The sequence below is a fragment of the Thunnus albacares genome, chromosome 20 (assembly GCF_914725855.1).
Source record: "Thunnus albacares chromosome 20, fThuAlb1.1, whole genome shotgun sequence".
NCBI lineage: Eukaryota > Metazoa > Chordata > Actinopteri > Scombriformes > Scombridae > Thunnus > Thunnus albacares.
This window is the reverse complement of record NC_058125.1, coordinates 264,044-287,427: the sequence shown is the minus strand read 5'-3', so window position 1 is coordinate 287,427 and position 23,384 is coordinate 264,044. Positions and strand designations below refer to the sequence as shown.

The following is a 23,384-nucleotide window of genomic DNA, read 5'->3' as shown; positions in this document are numbered from 1 at the left end:
GAATGAGATTCAGTATAGACAGACAAAAACCTTTCTTCTTCACTTCTTTCCATTTTCCACTGTTTTTTCTGTCAAAAGTGTTCTGGGAGCTTCTTCCTTGAAAACATCTTTCCACTTTCATGGTGGAAAAATAGCATTTTCTCAAGAGATCTAGTCCAGAAAGACAGAAAAAGGGTGAGTCTGGAAATAGTTTCAGGAAAGATAGACAACAACCTCATTTCTTCACAACTTCTTTCACTGTTTCTGCTGTAAAAACGGTGTTCTGGGAGCTTCTCCATAGATAATTACCTTTCCATTTTCATGGTGAAAAGATAGCATTGTCTCATCAAATCTAGCACAGAATAATAGAATAACAGTGATTCTGGAGAGAGGCTCAGGATAGACAAACAAAAATCTTTCTTCTTCACTTCTGTCCATTTTCCACTGTTTCTTCTATAACAGTGTTCTAGGAGCTTCTCCTTAAAAAAACATCGTGTAAAATTAGCGTTTTCTCATCAGCTCAAGTCCAGAATGACAGAAACACAATGAGTCTGGAGAGTTTCAGAATAGACAGACGAAAATCTTTTTTCTTCAGTTCTGGCTATTTCCACTGTTCCTTCTGCAAAAACAGTGTTCTGGAAGTTTCTCCATGGAAAAATATCTATCCCTTTTCATGGTGGAAAAAAAGAGCCCTTCTCATCAGATATAGCCCAGAATCATGGAAAAACTGTCCCTAGAAAAACATATTTCCACTTACATGGTGGAAAAATGACCTTTTCTCATTGGATCTTGTCCAGCATAATAGAAAAAGAGTTAGTCTAGCATTTCATATAGTCTTATGGTTGTAATTTGCAGTCGCACAGTGTGCGAGTAAATTATTTTTCCACTTCGCACATATCTATTTTTAGGTACAAATGCGAGTGAAATACTCACACTGTAGAGTTCTGTGACAGTACACATTTCAATCAAACTTTGACCAGGTCATATGGGTTAAAAGTGTTAAAAGTGCACAATTTTGATGACACAGCTGTGAACAAGTCAGCCTTATATGACAAACATCATCTGATTCACATGAAATTTTCAAGGTGTGCTCTACAGTTGATATGTTGTTTATGTTTATTTATGATGTTTATTTAATGCCTGTTTTCTAGCACCATATAGTGGACACAGGAAATGATATTTAACTCCTTCATGCAATGTTAGATAACAGACAACTAAAGTTACATGTCTTTGTCCAGCATGTACTTGTGGCACTGTACATTTAAACGTACAAGAGACATGAAGTGCAATCAGGCAGATTCCCAGAGCTTTGGAGACAAGCTTTGTGATTCATCAGCTTCCAGAAAGTCCCAGAAAACGCCATTTTATTGACATGATTGGTGCTACTGGTGGCTCGATTACTGGGCGTCGTGATGGCCTGATGACGTGTCATCATGCAAGCTTACAAAAACAGCCTGCTTGAGCTTGGCTCTTCCTACTTGGTCACACCGACATCGAGGTAAGACGTGTTTTCATCTCTGTTACTGTTGAGATTTGATGACAGAAGCCCTTCGACTGCGCCATGGCCCGACGTGCACAAAGGAGCGAGGGCTCGTTCAACGCTGCTTGCGCCTTTAATTAAAGTATTATATCTATCATTTTATAATGCATTATCAGTGCTTTTCTCTCATCAGGCAACGAGAACCCTCGCCAGGCCAAAAAAAATATTTTTTTAATGCAAAAAATAACGCCAAATATCCATTCATTCAGAAATCAATAGCATTTGGGAGCCTCTGTGCAGCACTATTCCAAAACGTGAGTTAACCTCTGTGTCGTTGCCTGGAAAACTCTTGGTAGCGTAGCTCCTTTTAAGGAATACGGCAGTGCATAATATGTGGTGTAGTGGGTGAGTGAGTGGTTGAGTGAGAGCGCCGGCAGCAGAAAAGTGATGTGAATGCGAGCAGAGCAGAGGAAAAGGTTAGCAATAACTTGTCAGTCTGACAGTAAATGTACAATACAGACTACAGTGTGTCAGTTAATAATTGTTGCAGCTTGTCAAGACCAAGAGAAGTCACATCTGTTGTTTCCCCAAATGCTGGAAAAGTGAAGGGGGTTAGCTCCAAAGTGAGCAACAATGGGTTAGCCTAACCTGAAGACACTAAACAGAGAAATAGAGAACAGAGAAATGTCTGACTGCTTAGTCTCCCAACTTTTACTCAGCGCACCCCCAACCCTCCCGCCAACCTATGGGAAACACTGGTTACCCTAAGTGCAATAAAAGTTTTGCTAGTAAAAACTTAATCCAAGTCAGTGAGTGGATGCGTATTTCTCTTCACACAGAATTATTTTTAATAGCATATGCCATCAAAACTGTCACACTGTACACCCTTGTTATGTTATTCTGTTTTATATATTAATAAAATATATTCTAAAGTTAAATTATAATGTACCCTCTGGTTTCTTCAGGCCAATCAGACAGTAACATAGAGCATCCGGTCAATTTTCAAAATAAAACACCCTGTGCAGACTCCCCATTTTATATCAATAATAAACACAATTAAAACAGACAAATTAAGAAACCATGTAGCCTACTTACCGATAGTACAAAAATCAAGGAAAATGACCAAATCAACGAAATCTGAGCAAGTTAACCAAATCAGGCAGTTTAGTTGCCCTGCTACTATAGTAATTACGGTAGCCTAAAGATGCTCCTTCGGCTTTGACTAGTCTGTGGTAATTACTTTAGTAGGAGTGCAACTGAATTTAAAAGGCACATGGCTTCCTTGCAGACAAAACACTCCGCCTCTGAAACGTTCCCGGTGGGGTAGGATGCCCTGCAGAGGACAGAGCAAAACCCCGTCGGTGCTGAAACGCATCACACAAGCGCCTGGTGGGATCCTGGCGTTAGAGTAATCACATTTTCATGCATTATGACAGTGATTACTGATGCATTATAAATTATTATAATGTATTACAATTATAAGTATTATAATGCACTGTAATCCTTGCAAAAAAATGTAAGTGAGTGACCTGCAATTATTAAGTGTTGTGATTATATACCTTGTCATCATAAAATGCTTTATAATGTGTTATGATTATTATTATAAAGGTTATGAATATTTATGAGTGCTTATAACTATAATTATACAGGGCTTTCAGCAGATTATAACACAATATAAGAATGTTTGTAATGCATTATGGACATGAGCTTCATAGAAAGTGTTATCATAAACATTTCTGAACTAAATTGTCTCTCTCCCTTTTTTTGTACATATACATTGCAAATGAATGCACATTTCTGGCCATCTATATTTTATAGTACATACACATTAGCTTTGAAGGCCATTTCAAATATGCACAAACTGCCTTACCTGCTTTCCCAGGGCTACATCAGCACCTTAGCATGTTGCACTTAGCCTAGCTTCTAGGCCACAATTAAGCCTAAATGGTTAGCAGCTAAAAAGCACCATTAGCTATCTTCTCATCACATCACACAAACATTATATACTGACTGACATTTTTACTTCATCATACCTTTCAAGATACGCACATAACATAATTAAATTATTTTGGAACAAAACCTTAATGCTAACCAGCTAACCTTGAGTGGCTAACTCACCAGGATAATCCCTTAATTTGGAGGGAAGCGCCCGCTGGAGTCCTGAAGATGTTTTTTTCACTCTGCAGCTAAGTAGTTTTTTCTCTCTCTGGCAACACGCAAGCTATACCCGTCATTTATGTAAATCTTACATTAAAATGTCTTATTTTACTCTTTCCAAACATACTCACTTTTGGCCCCACAAAAGTAGTAGTGTGACCTGCAGTAACTGAAGGAAAACTAGACACTTCCCAGCTAGCAAAATTGCTGTGGCCCATATCCGGCCCACACCCACACTTTCATGTGGCCCACATACCGTGTGGAATGATGGCACTTGGGCGGTCCGCTCCTGTTTGCCAGATCCAGGCCACAAGCAAACCATAACAATGCCACATGTAAACCAAAAACTAAACAAATAAACCACATCTGGGCCATATCTGGACCACAGTTCATTTTTATTCTGGCCCTGATTGGGCCCGCATTCGATATCCTCAAGAACAAACGAAATAAACAAATGGTAAATGGACTGTACTTGTATAGCACCTTTCTAGTATTCTGACCACTCAAAGCACTTTTACACTATGAATCACATTCACACACATTCACCCGCCCATCAGAGGAAATCTAGTCATTCACACACAGCAATTTGGGTTTCAGGAACAATTTGGGGTTAAGTATCTTGCCCAAGGATACATCTACATGCGGACTGGAGAAGCCAGGAATTGAACCACCGATTTCCCGATTAGTGGAAGACCCGCTCTACCTCCTGAGCCACAGCCGCCCAAGAACTGGCCCACATTCCTAATATTCATATTGCCCACATCCTGCATGGAATGGTGGCATTTTGGCAATGCACTCCTGTTTGCCAGCAATAGGCCTAGCACCACAGTCAACATAGTTTGCAAATTCCGGGACCTGGATAAAGCATTTGTGTGTCACTGGAAAGACAGCTGCCTTAAGCTGTGCAGCCCCAACAGTTAATCAGTTCAGTTGGGTACATGTGGGGTTCAACCCTAATTGCACCAAACAAGGCAGTGGAAACCAGTTTTAGACTAGAGGTGGGGACTGTGGCTGGACTGTTGGGACAATGATCCCTGGACTAACATGGAACAGTAAATTCCATGTTTATAAGAGGAGGAGGCCAGGGCACACTTTGCTGTAGAAAAATAATCTTCCAGGAGCATTTCCAGTGAATCTCACCTTCCCAGTTATAAACATTATCGGTGTGTATGCACCTACACTGAGCTTCACCTCTAAAATTTTATGATTAATTTAGAACCACAGTAAATCATATGTCATATCATATCATATCATATCATATCACATCATATCATATATCACATCCAGATTAGCCAGTTCTGAGTGCGCCATATCTTGGCCCAAACTAGCCCAGATATGTATTACGATGACCAGGCCACATTGGCTGCATCATATGTTGGCCACCTCAAGCTCACTTCCAGATTAACCAGCACTAATTGTGCCGCATCTTTACCTATAGTGGCCCAGTACTGTTCAACCATATTTGGGCCATATTCACCATTTCAAATATGGGCCATACTAGGCTCACATCTGTTCAGCAATATTTGGGCCATATTTACCATTTCAAATGTGGGCCACATTAGGCTCACACTATGACAGCCAGTGCTGACTGTGCCATACAATTGCCAAAAGTGGGCCAGATTTGTTGTATAGTATTTAGGCCATATTTGCCATATCATGTGTCGCCACTTTAGGTTCACATCATGTCAAGCTAGTGCTTACTGTGCCGTATCTTTGTCAGAACTGGCCTTGGTATGTTTTAAGATAACCGGGCCACATTTGATGCACCATTTGTGGGCCACTTTTGGTTTACACCCACATTAACTATTGTCGACTGGGCCAGATCTTTGCCAAAGGTGGCCCACATTTGTTTTGTGATATTTGGGCCATATTCACTATGTATCACATGGGTGACTTTAGGGTCACATCCAGTTTACACATCGCCAAGAGCACCACACCTTTGCCAAAAATGGCCCACATTTGTTTTGGGATATTTGGGCCATATTTGTTATTTTACATGTAGGCCACTTCAGGCTCACATCCATTTTGTCCGGGCCAGAAGAAGGCCAGCAGTGCCGTATCATTGCCTGAAGTGGCCCACTTCCGTATGCTATCTGGGTTCTCTGTGTGGAGCTGCCTAGCAAGCTTCTACTGATAGCCTGTGTGAGGCGTTTAGGGTAGATTGGTAAATTGTGGCGTCTATTGATAGTCTTCATGTGATGCTTTAGACCATAAATTAGCATAACACATCTGTCAGCAGATGTCCTGACTCCTTGCAAGAAACAGAAAGGCTGCTTTACTTTTCCACTGCAGCACGACTAAACTGTTTCAGTAATAGTTTCCATTGTAGCAACTAAACTGTGTCAGTAATAGTTTCCACTGCAGCACAACTAAACTGTTTCAGTAAGAGTTTTCACTCCATTTTACTGTACGTTTATGTAACATAAACGTACAGTATACAAGCATCACATGAAGACTATTGGTAGGCGCTCCAATTTACCGATCTTCCCTAAACGCCTCACACAGGCCATCGGTAGATGCTTGCTAGGCAGCTGAGCACAGAGAAGTATCTAGTTTTCCTTCAGTTACTGCAGGTCACACTATTCAGACAGGGGTGTGGCCAAAAGTCAGTAAATTTGGAAAGATTAAAATAAAGCATTTTAATGTGAGATTTACATAAATGATGAGTAGAGCTTGCTTGTTGCCAGAGAGAGAAAACTACTTAACTGCACAGTGGGAAAAAACATCTTCCGGACTCCAGCAGGGCGTTTCCCTCCAAATTAAGGGATTATCCTGGTGAGTTAGCCACTTGAGGTTATCTGGTTAGCATTACGGTTTTGTTCCAAAATAATTTAATCATGTGTTAGTTTACCTTGAAAGGTATGGTGAAGCAAAAACTCAGTCAGGATATAATGTTTGTGTGACCTGATGAGAATATAGCTGATGGTGCTAAGCTTTTTAGTCGCTAACCGCTTAATTGCGGCCTAGAAGCTAAGCTAAGTGCAACATGCTAAGCTGCTGATGTAGCCCTGGGAAAGCACATATGGCAGTTTGTGCATATTTGAAATGGGCTCAAAAGCTAATTTGTATGTACTATAAAATATAAAGGCCAGAAATGTGCATTCATTTGCAATGTATATGTATAAAAAAGGGAGAGAATTTAGTTCAGAAATGTTTAAGGTAACATTAACACTTTCTATGAAGCCCATGTCCATAATGCATTATAAACATTCTTATATTGTGTTATAATCTGCTTAAAGCACTCTATAATCATAGTTATAAGCACTCAAAAATATTCATAACTCATAACAATAATCATAACACATTATAAAGCATTTTATAATGACAAGGTATATAATCACAATATTTAATAATTGCAGGTCACTCACTGACATTTTTTTGCAAGGATCACAGTGTATTATAATTCTCCTAGTTGTAATACATTAATTTTATAATGCATTGATAATCACTGTCATAATGCATGAAAATGTGACTATAAGTTACTTCAATGCCAGGATCCTACCGGGCGCGTGTGCACCGCATTTCAGCTCTGATGCAGTTTTGTTCCGTCCTCTGCATGGCATCCTATCCCACCGTGGATATCTTCATCTTGGCGGGATGCTGACATGCTGATGCGCCGTTCCAAGGGGGCAATAGGACCCAAATCAAAGGGAACCAAACTAAGGAGCATTCTATTTTATTTGAATTTTTCCTGAGATCTCAGATTATTTTGTTCTTCCTGGGCCCAAGACAGACTTAAAAACTGACCACAACTGATGTCATAAAGAAACTCAAAGTTGACAAACAACGTTAAAGGAACAACAACACAACAACTGATAATAAGTGCATTTTGGTCCAACAGAGGATCCATTTAATTTGTGTATCGAGCACTAAGAGTTGAATACTTCTTAATTTCTAATTTACTGCAATTTTGTTTGTACATTCATTTGGTTTTAATTTTATTTTTTGTAGTATAATTGAGTTAAAGATTTTCATCAAACAAAGAAGTTTTGTTTTTTCTAAAGAGTTTCTTTGAATGTATAAAAAGAGGTTATCAGGAAAATGAAAAAGGACAGAACACCTTTAAAAATATATTTTCTATTATTTTTCCTGAGTCAGCTGTCGTGTGTGTTTTGTGTGGCCTGGAGGTCTTTTCTCTTTGTAGAGGTATTATATTTTTCTCTTTTGAATTGGCCTGTTAATCCTATACTATTTTTGAATTTCATGTTGAATTTGGTTTAGCTTTAGTTTAATTTTCAGTAGTTTGTTTTTATTAGTTTTGTTTTTATCACAGATTTTTGGAGAGCTTATCAAAGACTGTCACAAGATGGTTCCATCCACTATCAAGTCAACCATAGGCGACACTTTCTGTATCACAGACAGGGTCTCATACGCAACATATTGAGAGAGCCTGGTGTCATCTACCACTTCGGGGGAACCGAATGGCCCAGCTCTTAAGATGAACCTCAGATTCATCAAGTGGAACGACCGGTTGGCCAAAAAACACGATGGAGTTGTTGGACGCTTTTTTAAAGACATCATTGAGTGTTATTTTAGGTGTAAAAGTAGCACAACATAAGTGCTATGTTTTCATATCAGAAACCTTGTATAAACTTAATTTCTTTGTTAATGTATTGTCTCAAAATATAAAAGTGACATTTGTTGAGTGGTGTGAAGACATTATTATCAGGCCTCAATAAGCGAGCAAGGACTTGGGCAATTTATAACTTGATTCTTGATTATGAAGTTGTACTTGTCGATAACTAGCAATTTATGGTGGCTACAATTTTTAAAAAAGGGATATTTAGGAAATTTGTTACAAGGTTTGACTGATCTGCTGAAATTATACAGAAATGGCTGAGAATGTAAATGGTTAAAAATCATACTTCAATTTACTGTCCTGCAGAAGTTAGGCAGAAACTACTTGGAAATTAAACTGCAACAACTCTCTTCACTTTAGGGGTCCGCTCAACAGAAATTAGACAGAAACTACTTGGAAATTAAGTTGCAACAACTCACTTACTTACCATGAAATTCAAGGTAAATGCTGGGGTAATTTGGGGGCAATTTCAACAAAATTTCAAATAAGTTACTTGCTAATTATCACCTACTTACCACGAAATTGGACGTACATTTTGGAGTAATGTCAAAAAAATTTCAAAGAGGTTACTTGCTAATTATCACCTAAGTACCATGAAATTTGAGGTAAATTTTGGGGTGATTTAAAAGAAATTTCAAAGAAGTGTTACGAACATTTCGTCTCATCTGAGCACAACAGTCCACTTACACTCCCCGCCTTTCTGCAGCCTCCCCACTTCTCACTCGACCTGCGTTAAGCGTCTCTGTTCACAGAAGCAGCCATCTGTCAGCTGCAGCTCCTGGGGAGCTGAGAGGACAGCAGCCGGCCAAACTGGCTGACTGATAGCAGAAATTTACTGAACCAAAATATTTTGCATGTCAGCTCCATGGGAAGAAATCAACATTGTTTGTATTTATTGATTTATTTCATATGGTTAGTGAGTTGAAAACACATATACAACGGGATATTTGTGTGATTTAAACAGCTACCTGCTAAGATTACACTTCCCTGAACATGACAGAAACAGACTCAGACCTAAAAAAAATGCATGGGTCTCCGTGAGACTGTCTCTGATTCAGTTTGGATTGATACATTTAATAAAATGGAAGTATATCTGTTCCATGAGAAAACATTTTCTATGTGAATTGGTCACGGCCTCTCTCTCTTTAAAGGAGCAGCCTTTTCTCCATTCAGGAGTTTTTGTTTTTGAAAGCCATTCAGTCAAACATTATAAATTGAGTGGTCCAGACAAAAGTAGTTGAAGCCTTGGGCTAATCCTGCCATTTATTTACCCTTACAGTGACAAAATCTTAGTCCTCACAGTTTATGGTCTAATGGTCTATACCATTAGGTATCTCAGCTGTCAGTGTGCCTGCAGAGAATGTTGCCTTTGGCTCTGTGAGGCTCTGATGTTTAATAGGTGCCAACAGAACACACACACACACACACAAAATAGAGAGCAAATCATAGTCTCCCCCCTCTTATTTCATCAGGTGCGGGACAATGATATAGTATGATGGACAGTTTGTTGTAAGATTCCATATTACATTCTGTTTGAATATGGGATGCTATAATTCAACAGGTGTCGGTGTATGGTGTTTTAAAATCTTGTTCCATGTGCCCTTTTATAACTTTGAGCACCAGCTCGTCTAAAGGTTACTGCATGGCCCTGGTGGGCGACGTGTGCCTGGGTAATACACATAAATCCAATGAAGAAAGTGCTCTGAAAACGTACATTTTGGAACATGGGTGTCCAACATGTTTCACCCCTTGTGATAGTTTCCTCAGGGTCAAGGATGACTACAGCCTAAGAAGCATTCAGAGAGTAATACCATGGACTGTAATGCAAATTATGCCAGTGAAAGCTACTACTGAAGAGAGCTAGGAGAAGCTGTCTTCTGCCAAGGTATAAATGACAACCAGCTTGTACCTTACATTTAGGACAGGACCTTCTTGGAGATGATGGAGAAGGAATTTGTCAAGGATGATAACAACAGCTGGGTTGCTCCTCTCCCATTTCACAGCCCTGAGACATCTCCTGCCCGACTGATGTCACTCAGATGCACCCTCAACAAGAAGCCAGAAATGAAAGCTCATTACATCAAGTTTATGCAGTACTATTCAACAACAATCATGCAGAGCTGGCACCACCTCTGTAAGAAGGCCAGGAATGCTGGTATCTGCCGATGTTTGGTGTGTATTACCCCCAGAAGCCTAGCCAAATTCAGGTGGTCTTCAACTCCAGTGCACAGGTTGATGGGCTGTCACTCAAAAATGTGCTTCTGTCGGGACCTGATCTGAATAACAACTCATTGGGAGTCCTCATCAGATTCTGCAAAGAATCAGTTGCTCTCACTGCAGACATCCAGCAGATATTCTACAGCTTTACAGTAAAAAACAATGACAGGAGGGATGTTCTACAGTTCTTGTGGTTTCATGACAACAACCTCAACAATGATGTTGTTGATTTCAGCATGAGAGTTCACATCACACTTTCACACTTTGCTATATAAACGTCTGCCAACTACAACATTGGAATGTTCCTTGGAGGAAATAGTATGGTTAAGAGTTTAGCTGACTGTTTATCTCAACATAGGCTCACAGAGAGAACACTGAGGGAGAACGGAACACCCAAATTTAATCATAGGAATTGTGATAGTTCTGTCAGTTACCTCTACTTAAATGTTCTATTGTATGTTGACCACAGAAATCTACACCCTCCTTATATTTTCATTTGGTCCAGCCACTGATCATTCCACACCACTTGTATTTACCATCAGTCTTAGTATATTTGAATCCTTAAAGGCAACAAAATTAATCAGTATTTTATCCTAAACTTAGGATACATCCCGATTACGTACATTACATCCCAATAGGCTTGATTATTGTTGCCAAAATCCCATTTTGCAATGCTTTGCCAGTACACATCTCTATGTATGTATATTGTGTGAATATTATTGATAAATCTCCATTAGAAGGTAAGTTCTAATGTCAGTCCCTAATGTTCCCAAGAACAGAAGAGTAGGGGCTGATTGTTTGATAGTCCATATCATATATATATTCACTCCAATATTCACTACAGTGTCATTAGATATCTGTAGTCCATGGTGACACTGACTGTATCTTACTTGGAAAAGCAAGCGCTTAAGTTGCAAATTTTCTGCTGGACCAATTTACTGCACTTTTCAAAACATCCACTAGATGTCACCATGGAGATGTAAATCACAGCATCAGTGAATTGTTACTTGTGGATGACTGTTCCAAGATTTAAAATTCCTGAATAATCAGGATTCCGCTGGTAAATCCCTACCCTGTTCTTTTTTGCACTACCTGCATAATTTGCTTTTATGTAATATATAAATTATTCTACCTGTTCATTGAACACAACTTGCTCGGACCTTCAATCTATTCAATCTGTTAAATTGAATTCTAGTGTCTAATGTCTTATATATTTTAGTGTTACTAGTTTTTGTATCTGTCCTTGTTATCTAAATTGATATTATCCTGCACACGCTGTAGACATTTTAATGCAAAAATGGTAAATCCCTACCCTATTCTTTTTTGTACTACCTGCATAATTTGCTTTTATGTAATGTATACATTATTCTACCTGTTCATTGAACACAACTTGCTTGGACCTTCAATCTATTCAATCTGTAAAATTGAATTATAGTGTCTAATATCTTATACATTTTAGAATTACTAGTTTTTGTATCTGTTCTTGTTATCTAAATTGATATTATCCTGCACATGCTGTAGACATGTTAATGCAAAAATGTTTGTATAGCACAAGCACATTTTGTGCTTGTGCTATACACACTTACTATTTTAATTATGTCCATGCCCACAAGTTGACAAAATGACAAATCTGAAAGGCAAAGAATGACCTCTGTAAAAATTATCAGTATGAAATATCACAAGATTATTTTTGCATTCATAATCTTGGTGTCACCAGGCATCTTGTAATAGTAGTAATAAGCTTGGCCCTATTACTACAGACTACTATTGTAGCTTTGGCCTAAAGGCTTACAGTTTGTAGTAATTGGGTCAGGCTTCCCTGCTGCAGTGTTTAGTACCAGCCACATCTATTGTCTCTCCACAATCTGATACGTGAATCAACTAATAATTTATGAATGGTGATCAGGTAAGGCCTGTGAGAGAAGCTCAAAGTGCCCCTTTTAGGACCCACCAATTTCGACAATTATGATGATGTTGCTTCTCTCTTAATTCTTTCTGGCTGTAATGTGAGAGTAAGAAAAGAGTAAGATAATTAAGCCTCTGCTCTGCTCTGCACTAAGTTGAAGCAGAATGTGTGTTCCAACCTTCAGACAAATTATAACAAGCATGCAGTTTGGAATTGGTCTCAAAAAATACGTTTCATGACAGAGCTGAGGGTTTATGAAAAAGTTGGTATACCTTTATTGTTTATTTCATTCATTCAGTTTTCTGCTACAAAACTCAGACAAAACCAAAGTTATCGTGCTTGGCCCTAAACACCTTAGAAATACATTATCTAATGATGTAGCTATTCTGGATGGCATTACCCTGGCCTCCAGCACTACGGTAAGGAATCTGGTTATCTTTGATCAGGATATGTCCTTTAACCACATAAAACAAATTTCAAGGACTGTCTTTTTTCACCTACATAATATTGCAGAAATCAGACATCCTGTCTCAAAAAGATGCAGAAAAACTAGTCCACGCATTTGTTACTTCTAGGCTGGATTATCATAATTCCTTATTATCAGGCTGCCCTAACAAGTCTCTAAAGACTCTCCAGCTGGTCCAGAATGCAGCTGCATGTGTACTGACAACAACTAGGAAGAGAGATCATATTTCTTCCATTTTAGCTTCACTGCATTGGCTCCCTGTAAAATCTAGAATAGAATTTAAAATCCTTCATCTCACCTACAAAGCCTTTAATGGTCAGGCACCATCATATCTTAAAGAGCTTATAGTACCCCGTATCCCACTAGAACACTGCGCTTCCAGAATGCAGGCTTACTTGTGGTTCCTACAGTCTCCAAAAGTAGAATGAGAGACAGGGCCTCTCTATGTTTAAGAGTGGGCTTAAAACTTTCCTTTTTGATAAAGTTTATAATTATGGCTGGCTAGGCTTGCCTAGGGCCAGCCCTTAGTTATGCTGCTATAGGTCTAGACTGCTGGTGGATTTTCCATGATGGACTGAGCTCCTCTCTCCTCCTCCTCCTCCTCCTCCTCCTCCTCTCCATCTTTATGCATTCATGTACCATTAATGCATGTTACTAACTTTGCTTCTTCCCCGGAGTTTTTGTGCTTTCTCATCTCACAGGATGAGGGACCTCGACCCCCTGTATTGGCTTCCTGTAAAATCCAGAATCCAGATTATGGACAGTGTGGTCCTGTGGATGTCCTGAACTCCCATGCTTGCTATTATTATTACTAGTCATATCTCTATTATAACTATCATTGTTATTGTTATTATTGTTGTTATTATGCTTCTCTGTGTGTCTCTCTCTCCCCTCTCCCTCTCCCGTCTTCTTCTCTCAACCCAACCGGTTAAGGCAGATGGCTGCTCTGCTTGAGGTTTCTTCCCATTAAAGGGGAGTTGTTCCTTGCTGCTGTCACAAAGTGCTTGCTCATGGGGGAATGTTGGGTCTCTGTAAATGAAAGAGTATGGTCTTGACCTGCTCTATTTGAAAAGTGCCCTGAGATAACCTTTGTTATGATTTGGTGCTATATAAATTAATAAAACTGAATTGAGTTCATTTACTCGTCTGACAAAGATAGACAGACAGATTCCTTGGTCATTCTTCATAACTACGTTAGCTTTGTCATCAAAACCCTCATTAATTCCAATGCATTACATGGATAATTAGTGAAATTGTTTGGTTTGCTGTTTATATTAATTTATATTTCACTCAAAGTATTTTCACCAGAAGCTTTATTCCTAGTGTTGAATTGTTTCCAATATTTTGAACATAATTAGGTTGTCTTAAACTGTGAAGTCATTATTCCTACAGGATGTGAATGCAGCATGCAGACTCCATGAAGAGCATTGGTACACATGTACCACCCCGTTATCCAATTTGTAGAACAACAGGTCTGCCATGTGAGCTGCCTTAGGGCTATGCTTATTGGCCAATGGATGACCAATGAGAAAAAATCTGAGTGGCTCGTCCGTATGCAGCCAATCAGAAAAATACCAATCAGTGGGTGTGGCTACAGAGCTGGGACTGACTTAATTTGGTTAAGAGTAGGACCTCCTCTCTGTCTGTCCTTGTTATCTGAACTCAGTTAGTATCCTGCACACTCTGTACATATAGACATATGTCAATGTGAAAATGTTTGCACATTATGTGTGCATGCTGTAGGTTAAACTTAATATTTTACTTGTGCCCATATCAAATTTGTTCATACTGAACTCATATTGACATCTCTCTATTAAAGGAAAGAATCTCTGACTATACTTCTTAAGGAAACTGACTATACTTCTTAAGGAAATTTAAGAAGGCAAAATTCCCATCACTAGTTCTTGTTAACCTTTACAGAGGAGCAACAGAAGGCATCCTGACTAGACATACCCACTCAAATCGGAACGATCTAAGAGCCCAATATGATCGACCCACTTTATTTTAGGATGCACATTATTTTATTTTTAAATGCAGCCTTTTTTTTTAGACTACTTGAAATGAGAAAAGAACGTTTATTTACTATCATAGTACTTATTATTTATAACATCTGTGTATAATAGAATGTTAGTTTCTTTCATGATATTGGTGTATATGAACATCCACTCCTCACATCAACTGTATTAATTTTTTATGCAGTGCAGTAGTGGCTGGAGGCTAAGCAATTGGCCCATTCTGAACAGGCACGTTTTGAATGGGTACTGAACTAGTTTATACAATTTCTCACTTATGTCTCGTCCTTACATGTGAAAGCTGAGCAGATACAATATATGTTTCCATGGTTCATTGATATATTTGTAGTTATTATGATTTCTCATTACTTTATGTACACAGAATAAGGATTTTAGGATCTATATTTTCCTGTCTGGCTTGATATGCCATTCTAAACAGAATTTAAGCATATAAAAATGAAATGAGTACCTAATTATTAATCACACTAAATGGATAATATGAAGTCAATCATCAGTCATTTTCCAGTCATTTTAATTCCTGAAAACAACAAATTCACAGCTAATACTGAATTAAGTTATGCTAGTTAAGTTATGCCCAACAACAGACAGTACATTTTTTGTTACAGGTATTTTTTTCTCAAAGACATTGAGCTGAGGGAGTGTGTGTAAATGCTGTGGATTATGAATGTTGTAACAAAACACAAAATTGTCTCATATGTGGGCCTAGACAGGTTTAATTTTTGTTTGAATCAGCCCTGCATGACACAGGTTTGTAATTGCTCATGTAGGGCTGGGTGTTTGTCTAGTGCTGTTTATGTGTGTGTTGCAATATCATGCATAACATAGTATGACTGTTAAATACAACTTATAATAAATAAATAATAGTGTTATTAGTATGTCTGGGGACTTTGTCCCTAAACATCATGATCAGTATAGCTCTGATAAGCCTTTTCAGATTGTGTTACTTAGGCTAATGTTGTCTTGTTTTATTAGGACAAAAGTTATGTGGGCTATTATAATGCCCGGATGATTAAAGAAACTGTCACAAATTGAACATACATTTTGTATTTTATATTGAAGTTAGGGAGATTTGGTAATATACTGCCATTTTACTGCTAATGCCAACAGTATGTAAAATACAACAGTAAATTCACCAAGCATAAGAGTCCTGATGTATTGTGTTACAGCAGCCACAGTGTTATGTAATGAGAGTGTTAAATTGTAAATCTGACTTGAAATCTGACTCGAATTTCCCATATGCAAGTAACTGTATGTGAATGGCATAGCCTAATTTTTAAAAGACAAACTTTTGGTTGACATAGGTTATACTGTCGTATACGGAATATTTTTTTTCCATATTTGCCTGTTGTTGCTAGGGGAAGTGACGTCAGTTGCAAATAACAGCTTTCACGGTGGCGGAAAAAAATCCGAGGAGTGAAGCTGTGTACGATTTGGAGTGAAGTCTAATATCCGTCTTAATCCTTCTGTTTTGGGGCAATAATGACCCCCAAAATACGAAGAACATAAACTACGCGTTTGACACTATTTGTCGATATCTAAATTACAGGTCTTCGCTCCCTAGAAAGATACAAATGGGATGGTGAAATTTGGATCTCTACAGAAGGAACTGAAATCAGGAATTCTGGGGGAAGGTGGAGAGTGAATTAAGGGGATCATAAACCAATTAAGGAACTTGGAATATTTGCGGAGCTAACGTGGAGAAAAGGCAAAAAGCTGAACATTCGGGGCAACCAACGTTAACAAGGTCCAAACGAAGAATTAGACATAACGTTAGCCCATTGCGAAATGGAACTGAGAGTGGGGAACCGATACAGACTGGGCAGAAAAATCGGAAGTGGCTCTTTCGGGGACATCTATTTAGGTGAGTAAAACATGTTATCTTCCACTTGCCCGCGTGTTCACTTCACAGCAATCAGTTGTTACCAACCCCTTATTAACAACCTTTCAAAATATTTCAATCGAGTCGAAATGACATCCGTAAGCTCATGTCATGTTTGTGGTTACCGCAGCTGACGTTAGCTAACATTAGCTACCTAACTGTTACTTTTCCTTACCTCTGTTATGCCAAATTAAGTTACCAAGAGCTGTCTGCTTAAAAGATATGGCCAGACAATGTGAGGAGTGAGCTGAAATACCTTGACCGAATTGTGTTTATTGCAGGCATTACAGGAAACGTAAGACACTTGTGTAGTTTGTTTAAATGTTAATATGATACAAAACCAGTTGAATTTAGCGTTAGCTGGTTTTGCTGTCCTAGATTCATCTTTATAAATGTTTAGTGGTTAGATTAGTCTGTAACGTAATTAAGCAGATTTTTGGGGTGCCCAGAACAGAGCTGAATCGAGGCAGACCCAGCCTAAAATTGCAGTTGTTTGCCAGTAGCCAAGTTAACACGGCTAGCAAATTCAAATGGTCGAGAAACCAAACGCTCACCCCTCCCCCTTTATCGGCCAAAAGGCCATAGTCTCATAAAAAGACACTTTTGCCAACTATTCTCAGTGAGAAGTATTAAAGCCTGCAGGAAAAGTAGCTAGATGTCTCTAGATGATGTCACGTGCTAATTTGCTTGTCTATGACGTCATGATGTAATTACATACATACAAGACTTAATAATCAAAAGAAAATTAAGTTAAACTAAACTGACTGTATCTAGCCATATCATTAGCTATTTTCTTTAGCAGCTCCTCAATGTGCATTTAAATTTACCTCTAATATTAAAAAACTGCTTTATGCCAGCTGTTGTATTCACTTTGTAATTGAAGTATCATGAATAGAGAGATGATCATGCACTGGAATATATTCATTATTGTTAACTGTCTATTTTGACAAAACAAAACAAAATCAAACTTAGTAAAGTTAAATGATTTAGAATAAAAACAGTGAGGATCAATGATTGGTCATTAAGTACACACATTTACAGCTCATTCACAACTCTGTCGGGCTGATGATTGGTCCACTGAACGTGCTGCTGCTCTGTCCCACCCACTGAACAATCAATCCAGACAGCCACATTAGCACTCATTCACTGAGCAATACTGGCAACTCCGTTCAAGGAGAGGAGTCAAAAAGTCGCTTGATATGTTGCAAGCTACTTTTTTGAAGAAGAAAAAAGGTAAATAAAAGGGTCTGAAAAGTCGCTAAATCTAGTGACAAAGTAGCTAAGTTGGTAACACTGTAAAAATGGCTCATCTCACACAGGGCCCTTTGCATGCATGTGCTATTAGAAATGGAGTCAACTGGACCAATTATATTATGGTAGTCTTACTAAATTGTATTTAGTAAGGCTATCTTAGTGGCATACAATTGATATGACATTATGACGTGGCCTTAAAACAGCTGCACAATTGTCGACTTACTGGTATGTCTGACAGCCCAGGTATAAAAACAGTACACGTTAGTGCACTTACAGTATCTCCCAGAATTAGATTCTATCTGTGGTGGCAGTTAATAGCAAATAGCATGCAGCTATATACAGCTAACCTTGACAACCCAGGTGTGTTTTGACAGTGTTGCGTTATGAACATATCAGAGATAACTTGCAGGGTTTCCACCAGTGTATTTCAAGTTGACCACCCTGCTGGGCCTAAGCATCAGTGAATTAAAAAATAAGTTTTCAGGTGCAGCTGCATTCTGGACCAACTGGAGAGTTTTGAGAGACTTGTTGGGGCAGCCTGATAATAAGGAAATGCAATAATCCAGCTTAGAAGTAACAAATGCGTGGGCTAGTTCTTCTGCCTCTTTTTGACTCCCAGATGATGGTTCTGGAGGCCAGGGCAATGGCATCTCGAGTCGCTTTATCATTGGATAATGTGTTTCTGAGGTGTTAAGGGCCAAGCACATTAATTTCAGGTTTGTCAGAGTTTAGTAGCAGAAAATTGCAAGTCATGCAAGTCCTTTGTCCGATGAAATTAGGAGGTCATTTGTAACTTTCATCAGTGCTGTCTCTGTGCTATGATGCGCTCTAAATCCTGACTGAAAATCCTCAAACAAACTATTATTATGTAGAAAGTCAGACAACTGATTGGCGACTGCTTTCTGAAGGATCTTGGGAAGAAAGGGAAGGTTAGACATAGGCCTATAATTGGCTAAAACACCTGGACCAAGAGTAGGCTTTTTAAGAAGCGGTTTAATTACAGCTACTTTTAAAGGACTGTGATACATAGCCCGTTGACAAAGGCAGATGGATCATATCAAGGAAAGAAGTGGTAACTAAGGGTAAAACTTCTTTAAGCAGCCTAGTGGGGATGGGGTCTAAAAGACAGGGCCATGGTTTACATGCAGAAATCGTTAAAGTTGTTTGATAAGGACGATTGGAGAAAGAACAGTCTTAATCTATATCAAGTTTTACAGCTGTTTCAAAGGTTCCTGTGTTTGAGGATAAAACAGTGCTGGTTGAAGGCAGGAGGTGATGAATTTTGTCTGTAATAGTTAGGATTTTATCATTTAATGAAGTTGTTACTACTGAGAGTTATAGGAATACATAGATCACTGGAGTTATGACTCCATTATTATAATGAGAAGGTCCTGGCATTACAGAAGGCCTTCCTATTTGCTTAAAGATTATTCTGCCCGACTAAGCAAGACTTATTTTAAAGAAGACGAGAGAGAGAGAGAGAGAGAGAGAGAGAAGCAGTGGTCGAGCGAACTAGAGAGTGGATGAGTAGAGCAAGCAGTGGCAGCAGGAAAGCCAGTGAATGACAGGAATAAAACGTTATTTTCTAATGGTTTCAAACCTATGGAGGGGTACCGCACTGGTGCTGCAGCTGCTAAGTACATATCATACATGTATCATGGTGCATACATGTATCAAGACCGAAAATGGACACAGCATTTGCATAGGAACAATTCTGTCCTGACCTTTTTGATCCATATAACTGGTTGATCACTGTAACTGTGATCATTATAAGCGGTTTTCACTGAATTAATATGACGGGGAGGGGGGGGGGTGGATTCATTTAAGCTAACATATTCTTCATGGCACAGCCAAGTTTCAGTAAGACAAAAAAATCAATATGATAATCCGATATTAGATTGTTTACTATACACCTTTAGATAACAGAGATCTAATGTTTAATAGTCTGCATTTATGAGGGTCTGAGCACAAAAGTGCCAGGGGCCCAATGGGTAACAGGTGTTGTATTTTAACAAACTCCTCCTATAGATTTAACCCGAGCAACTTCAAATTTGTTACGTTACATCTAAACACCTTTTTGATACTAAATTGCGAAGCTTTTTAGTAGGGGTATGCAAAAAAATCGATTCAGATAAGAATCGCAATTCTGCCTCTGCTGATTCAGAAATTCCAAGAATCGATTTTCCATTTTTTCCTGACATGAGTTAGCTCACTAAATCCCATAGATGGCGCAATGACGCTGCGCAGGTTTTCGCACAGACCCAACTCCGGTGGCAAGAAGGAAGTGAAGTGTGTGTCATGGAGAGGCCACGAGCCATGGAGTACCTGACAGAAAAACGAATACAAGCTGCCCTTCAGCAGTGAAGGCAATCATTTGGACATATTTTGGATTTTCCTATCTCGAAGGGAAGAAGGAGCTTGACAAAACAATACCATTACCAGGCATTGCAGCGCACCTCCACAGGCTTTTGCGCTCGTGGGCTTATTTATTTGTAACCGCTGTGAAAAAATCTGAAAATAACGTTTTATTGATCTGATCCACCTGCTTCCTCACTAACGTCACCAGCACTTCCTCTCCTCATCCACTCTCTAGCTCGCTTGACCACTGCCTCTCCTACCATTGAAAACCAGCCTCTGACTCAAACTGCTTTCTGACTGACTTAAAGGGTCTGTACACACTCTCTCTCTCTCTCTCTCTCTCTCTCTCTCTCTCTTTATTCTTAAACAGTCAAAACATTTAACTTGTCTGTTATATATATATATATATACATATATATATATATATATATATATATATATATATATATATATATTAGTCTTTTATAAGTGTCCATGGCTCTGGTTCCGGTTCAACTTTCTTGCTGTGGCCCCCACCCCCGCAGCTTAACACACAATGCACAACTCGTCAGCCTGCCAGCTGGTTACCTGAAGACGGGAATGAGAAAGTCATTTTATCTCAATGAAAAACGCAGTCTCCTTGAAGCTTATGACAAATTGCTAAAAACAAGCCACCGAGATGCAGCAGTGAAAGAAGCGTTGAAAGAGCTGTTCTGTATTTTGAAACAGTCAATAAAATTCAGTAAATAGTGAAACTGGCCATATCATTTCTTTATATTCATGTAACAAATATACAAATGTCAATTAGATAGTTCTCTGCATGAGAAATTAAGAAAAAGAAACAATTGGTTATAATCATCCGCTTACAGTGAACAATTTGACCAATTTGATCAATTTGGATCACAGTTTTCATCAAATTTGATTTTGTTATTTGAAGTATGAATTTAAGTTATTATTTGAAGTTTTGCACTTAGCAGTTTATCTTTGCAATCATTTTTATTTTTGTGTAGTATTCATTTCAGTCTTTGTCTTAGGGCCGCCTTGGTTTCCTATTGACTGAGTGGACTAAAGGAAAAGAAATCTTACTCAGGGTTGATATTGAGTAGCAAATGTTTACATTTGATTTAGTGTGATCTTTTTTATTTGAGACCCCTAAAAGTGTCTACTGCAGTCAAATGGAAAGACTTACTCAAAACATCAATCTTGAATGAAATCAATCAATGTATTGAGAATTGATTTTGAATCAAGAATCAAATCTATTTTGAATTGCGAATCCTTTTGAATCACGAATCGATTGTGAATGGAATTGTGATCCCAAAAATCAGAATCGAATCGTGAGATTTCCTGAATTGTGCCCCCTTACATTTTAGTTTTGATGGAATGCCCTTGGTGTGGCGTGCCGGTCACTTTTTCCCGAAACATGTTTGGGGAATTAAACAGGATGTTGTTGTAACTCAGCTTTACATTGTCCAATCTGCCCCAAATTTCTCACGTTTGATAGGAGGTCAGGCCTGAACACATCTACATGTTAATATTGAGTCATAGTCATAGCGCCAACCACTGACAACAGGAAGTCGGCCTTACGTGACACATGTCATCCAATTTACGTCAAAATTATATGGTGTGGTCTACACATGATATACAGCAACATGACATATAATTAGTGGGTGTTCTCTAGTTCTCTAGTGCCACATAGTGGGCACAGGAAGTTATTAGTTATCTCCTACATGCAATATTCATGAAAATGTATATCCATGTCAGGTGCCCTCTGGTAAATGTATTCCTGTATCCTGTTGCTCTGCAATAACAGTGGTAGGAGCGAGGGCCCGATCATCACTGCTTGCAGCTTTAATTCCCCCTATTTTGTTTTACTGTTGTAGTGGTGGTGTTAATTTTTATTAGACTTTTAGGTATAACTCCTCTTCTGTTTGCTGTAGATTTAATTGATTTAAGTGGTCAGGAGGCAGACACAGTTTCTATGGGGTTTTGGGTGGGTAACTGCTCTAGTTTGTTTAGAACCGTTCCAGAGACTAATAACAGCAATCATGTTTTCAGTGTCCGCAGAGTAGTTCATTGTAAGGCACTGTGAATGCATGTGAACGTGGTTCTGTTTACAGTCCTTCCTAGCTAGTTTTGACACATATCACAACTTCTTGACTAGCGATGGGTATTGGTAGGACTTTATTGATACTACAAGTCTTATTAGTACTCCTTATTGGTCCAGTACTTTATTTATGCTTTTTTTTAAATACTTTTTTTATTATTTAAAATGTTTTTAATTAAAAAAATCACTTCACAACAAATAACAAAATACTGTTTATCGAATAGCAACAAAAATGTTTACAACAACATCATTACATAAACTTAATATCTTCCTGGAAATCTAAATAAAATAAATAATCCTGTTCAGTCCCCCTCCCTCTTAGGCCTGCTTCATCAGACCGTTCAGCAGCCCAACAGCCCTTCGTAAAAACAGTGCAGGGGTCTGCAGTGGTGGGGGTGTGTTTGAGGTACCGCTGAGACAACGAAATATGATCCAGGAAGTCGAATTGGAGCTACAGATCATTTCATTTCAAGGCTCATCAGATGCCAAAACACCGCACATTGGTTTGTAATACTGGCAGACATGATTTTACAACTCTGGAAAGTTATCAACTGTTGGCCAATGCAGCTCCTTGCTGAATGACATCGGGTTGCATTGTGGCAAAAGTTGACCCCCAATTCCCCCTATTCAAATGAATGGGAGGGCTGCGTAACTGCCTGAATGCCCCCCTATTGCCTGGGAGGTACTGCTGGTAGAGGGAGGAAGGGCTGCCATCTCAGCCAGTAAGTTTACCATAATTTGCCAAATTCTAAGATACGTGGCTAGTTTGGCGAATCAGTTACATACAATTTATGTTTTAGTTTGTTTATAACAATTCACTATTAGCACTATTAACTATTTGTACATGCCTCTTATGCATTTTACTGGGTGGAGAAGCATGGACAACAGTTCATTTTCACAACATTTTGACATGATGAAATTAATGGATGCAATCCATTTAGGCATGTCAGTTGCAAGACACTGGCATTCTGCATTCCCATCAATTTAAGAATC

The 23,384-nt window shown here is 38.7% G+C and overlaps 1 protein-coding gene across 7 annotated transcripts in view; it reads left to right on the top strand.

The window, feature by feature from the left end:
• The first annotated feature begins 16,188 nt into the window (after nt 1-16,188).
• csnk1db (casein kinase 1, delta b) overlaps nt 16,189-23,384 on the top strand; it is a 33,779-nt gene continuing 26,583 nt past the window's right edge. For 5 of the 7 annotated variants that reach the window (XM_044338729.1, XM_044338730.1, XM_044338732.1 and 2 more), the window contains exon 1: nt 16,189-16,678. In XM_044338729.1, the coding sequence (XP_044194664.1) occupies nt 16,603-16,678 (76 nt within the window). In that variant the 5' untranslated portion in view covers nt 16,189-16,602. The remainder of the gene's footprint in view (nt 16,679-23,384) is intronic. The other 2 variants (XM_044338734.1, XM_044338735.1) reach the window with 2 other exon arrangements.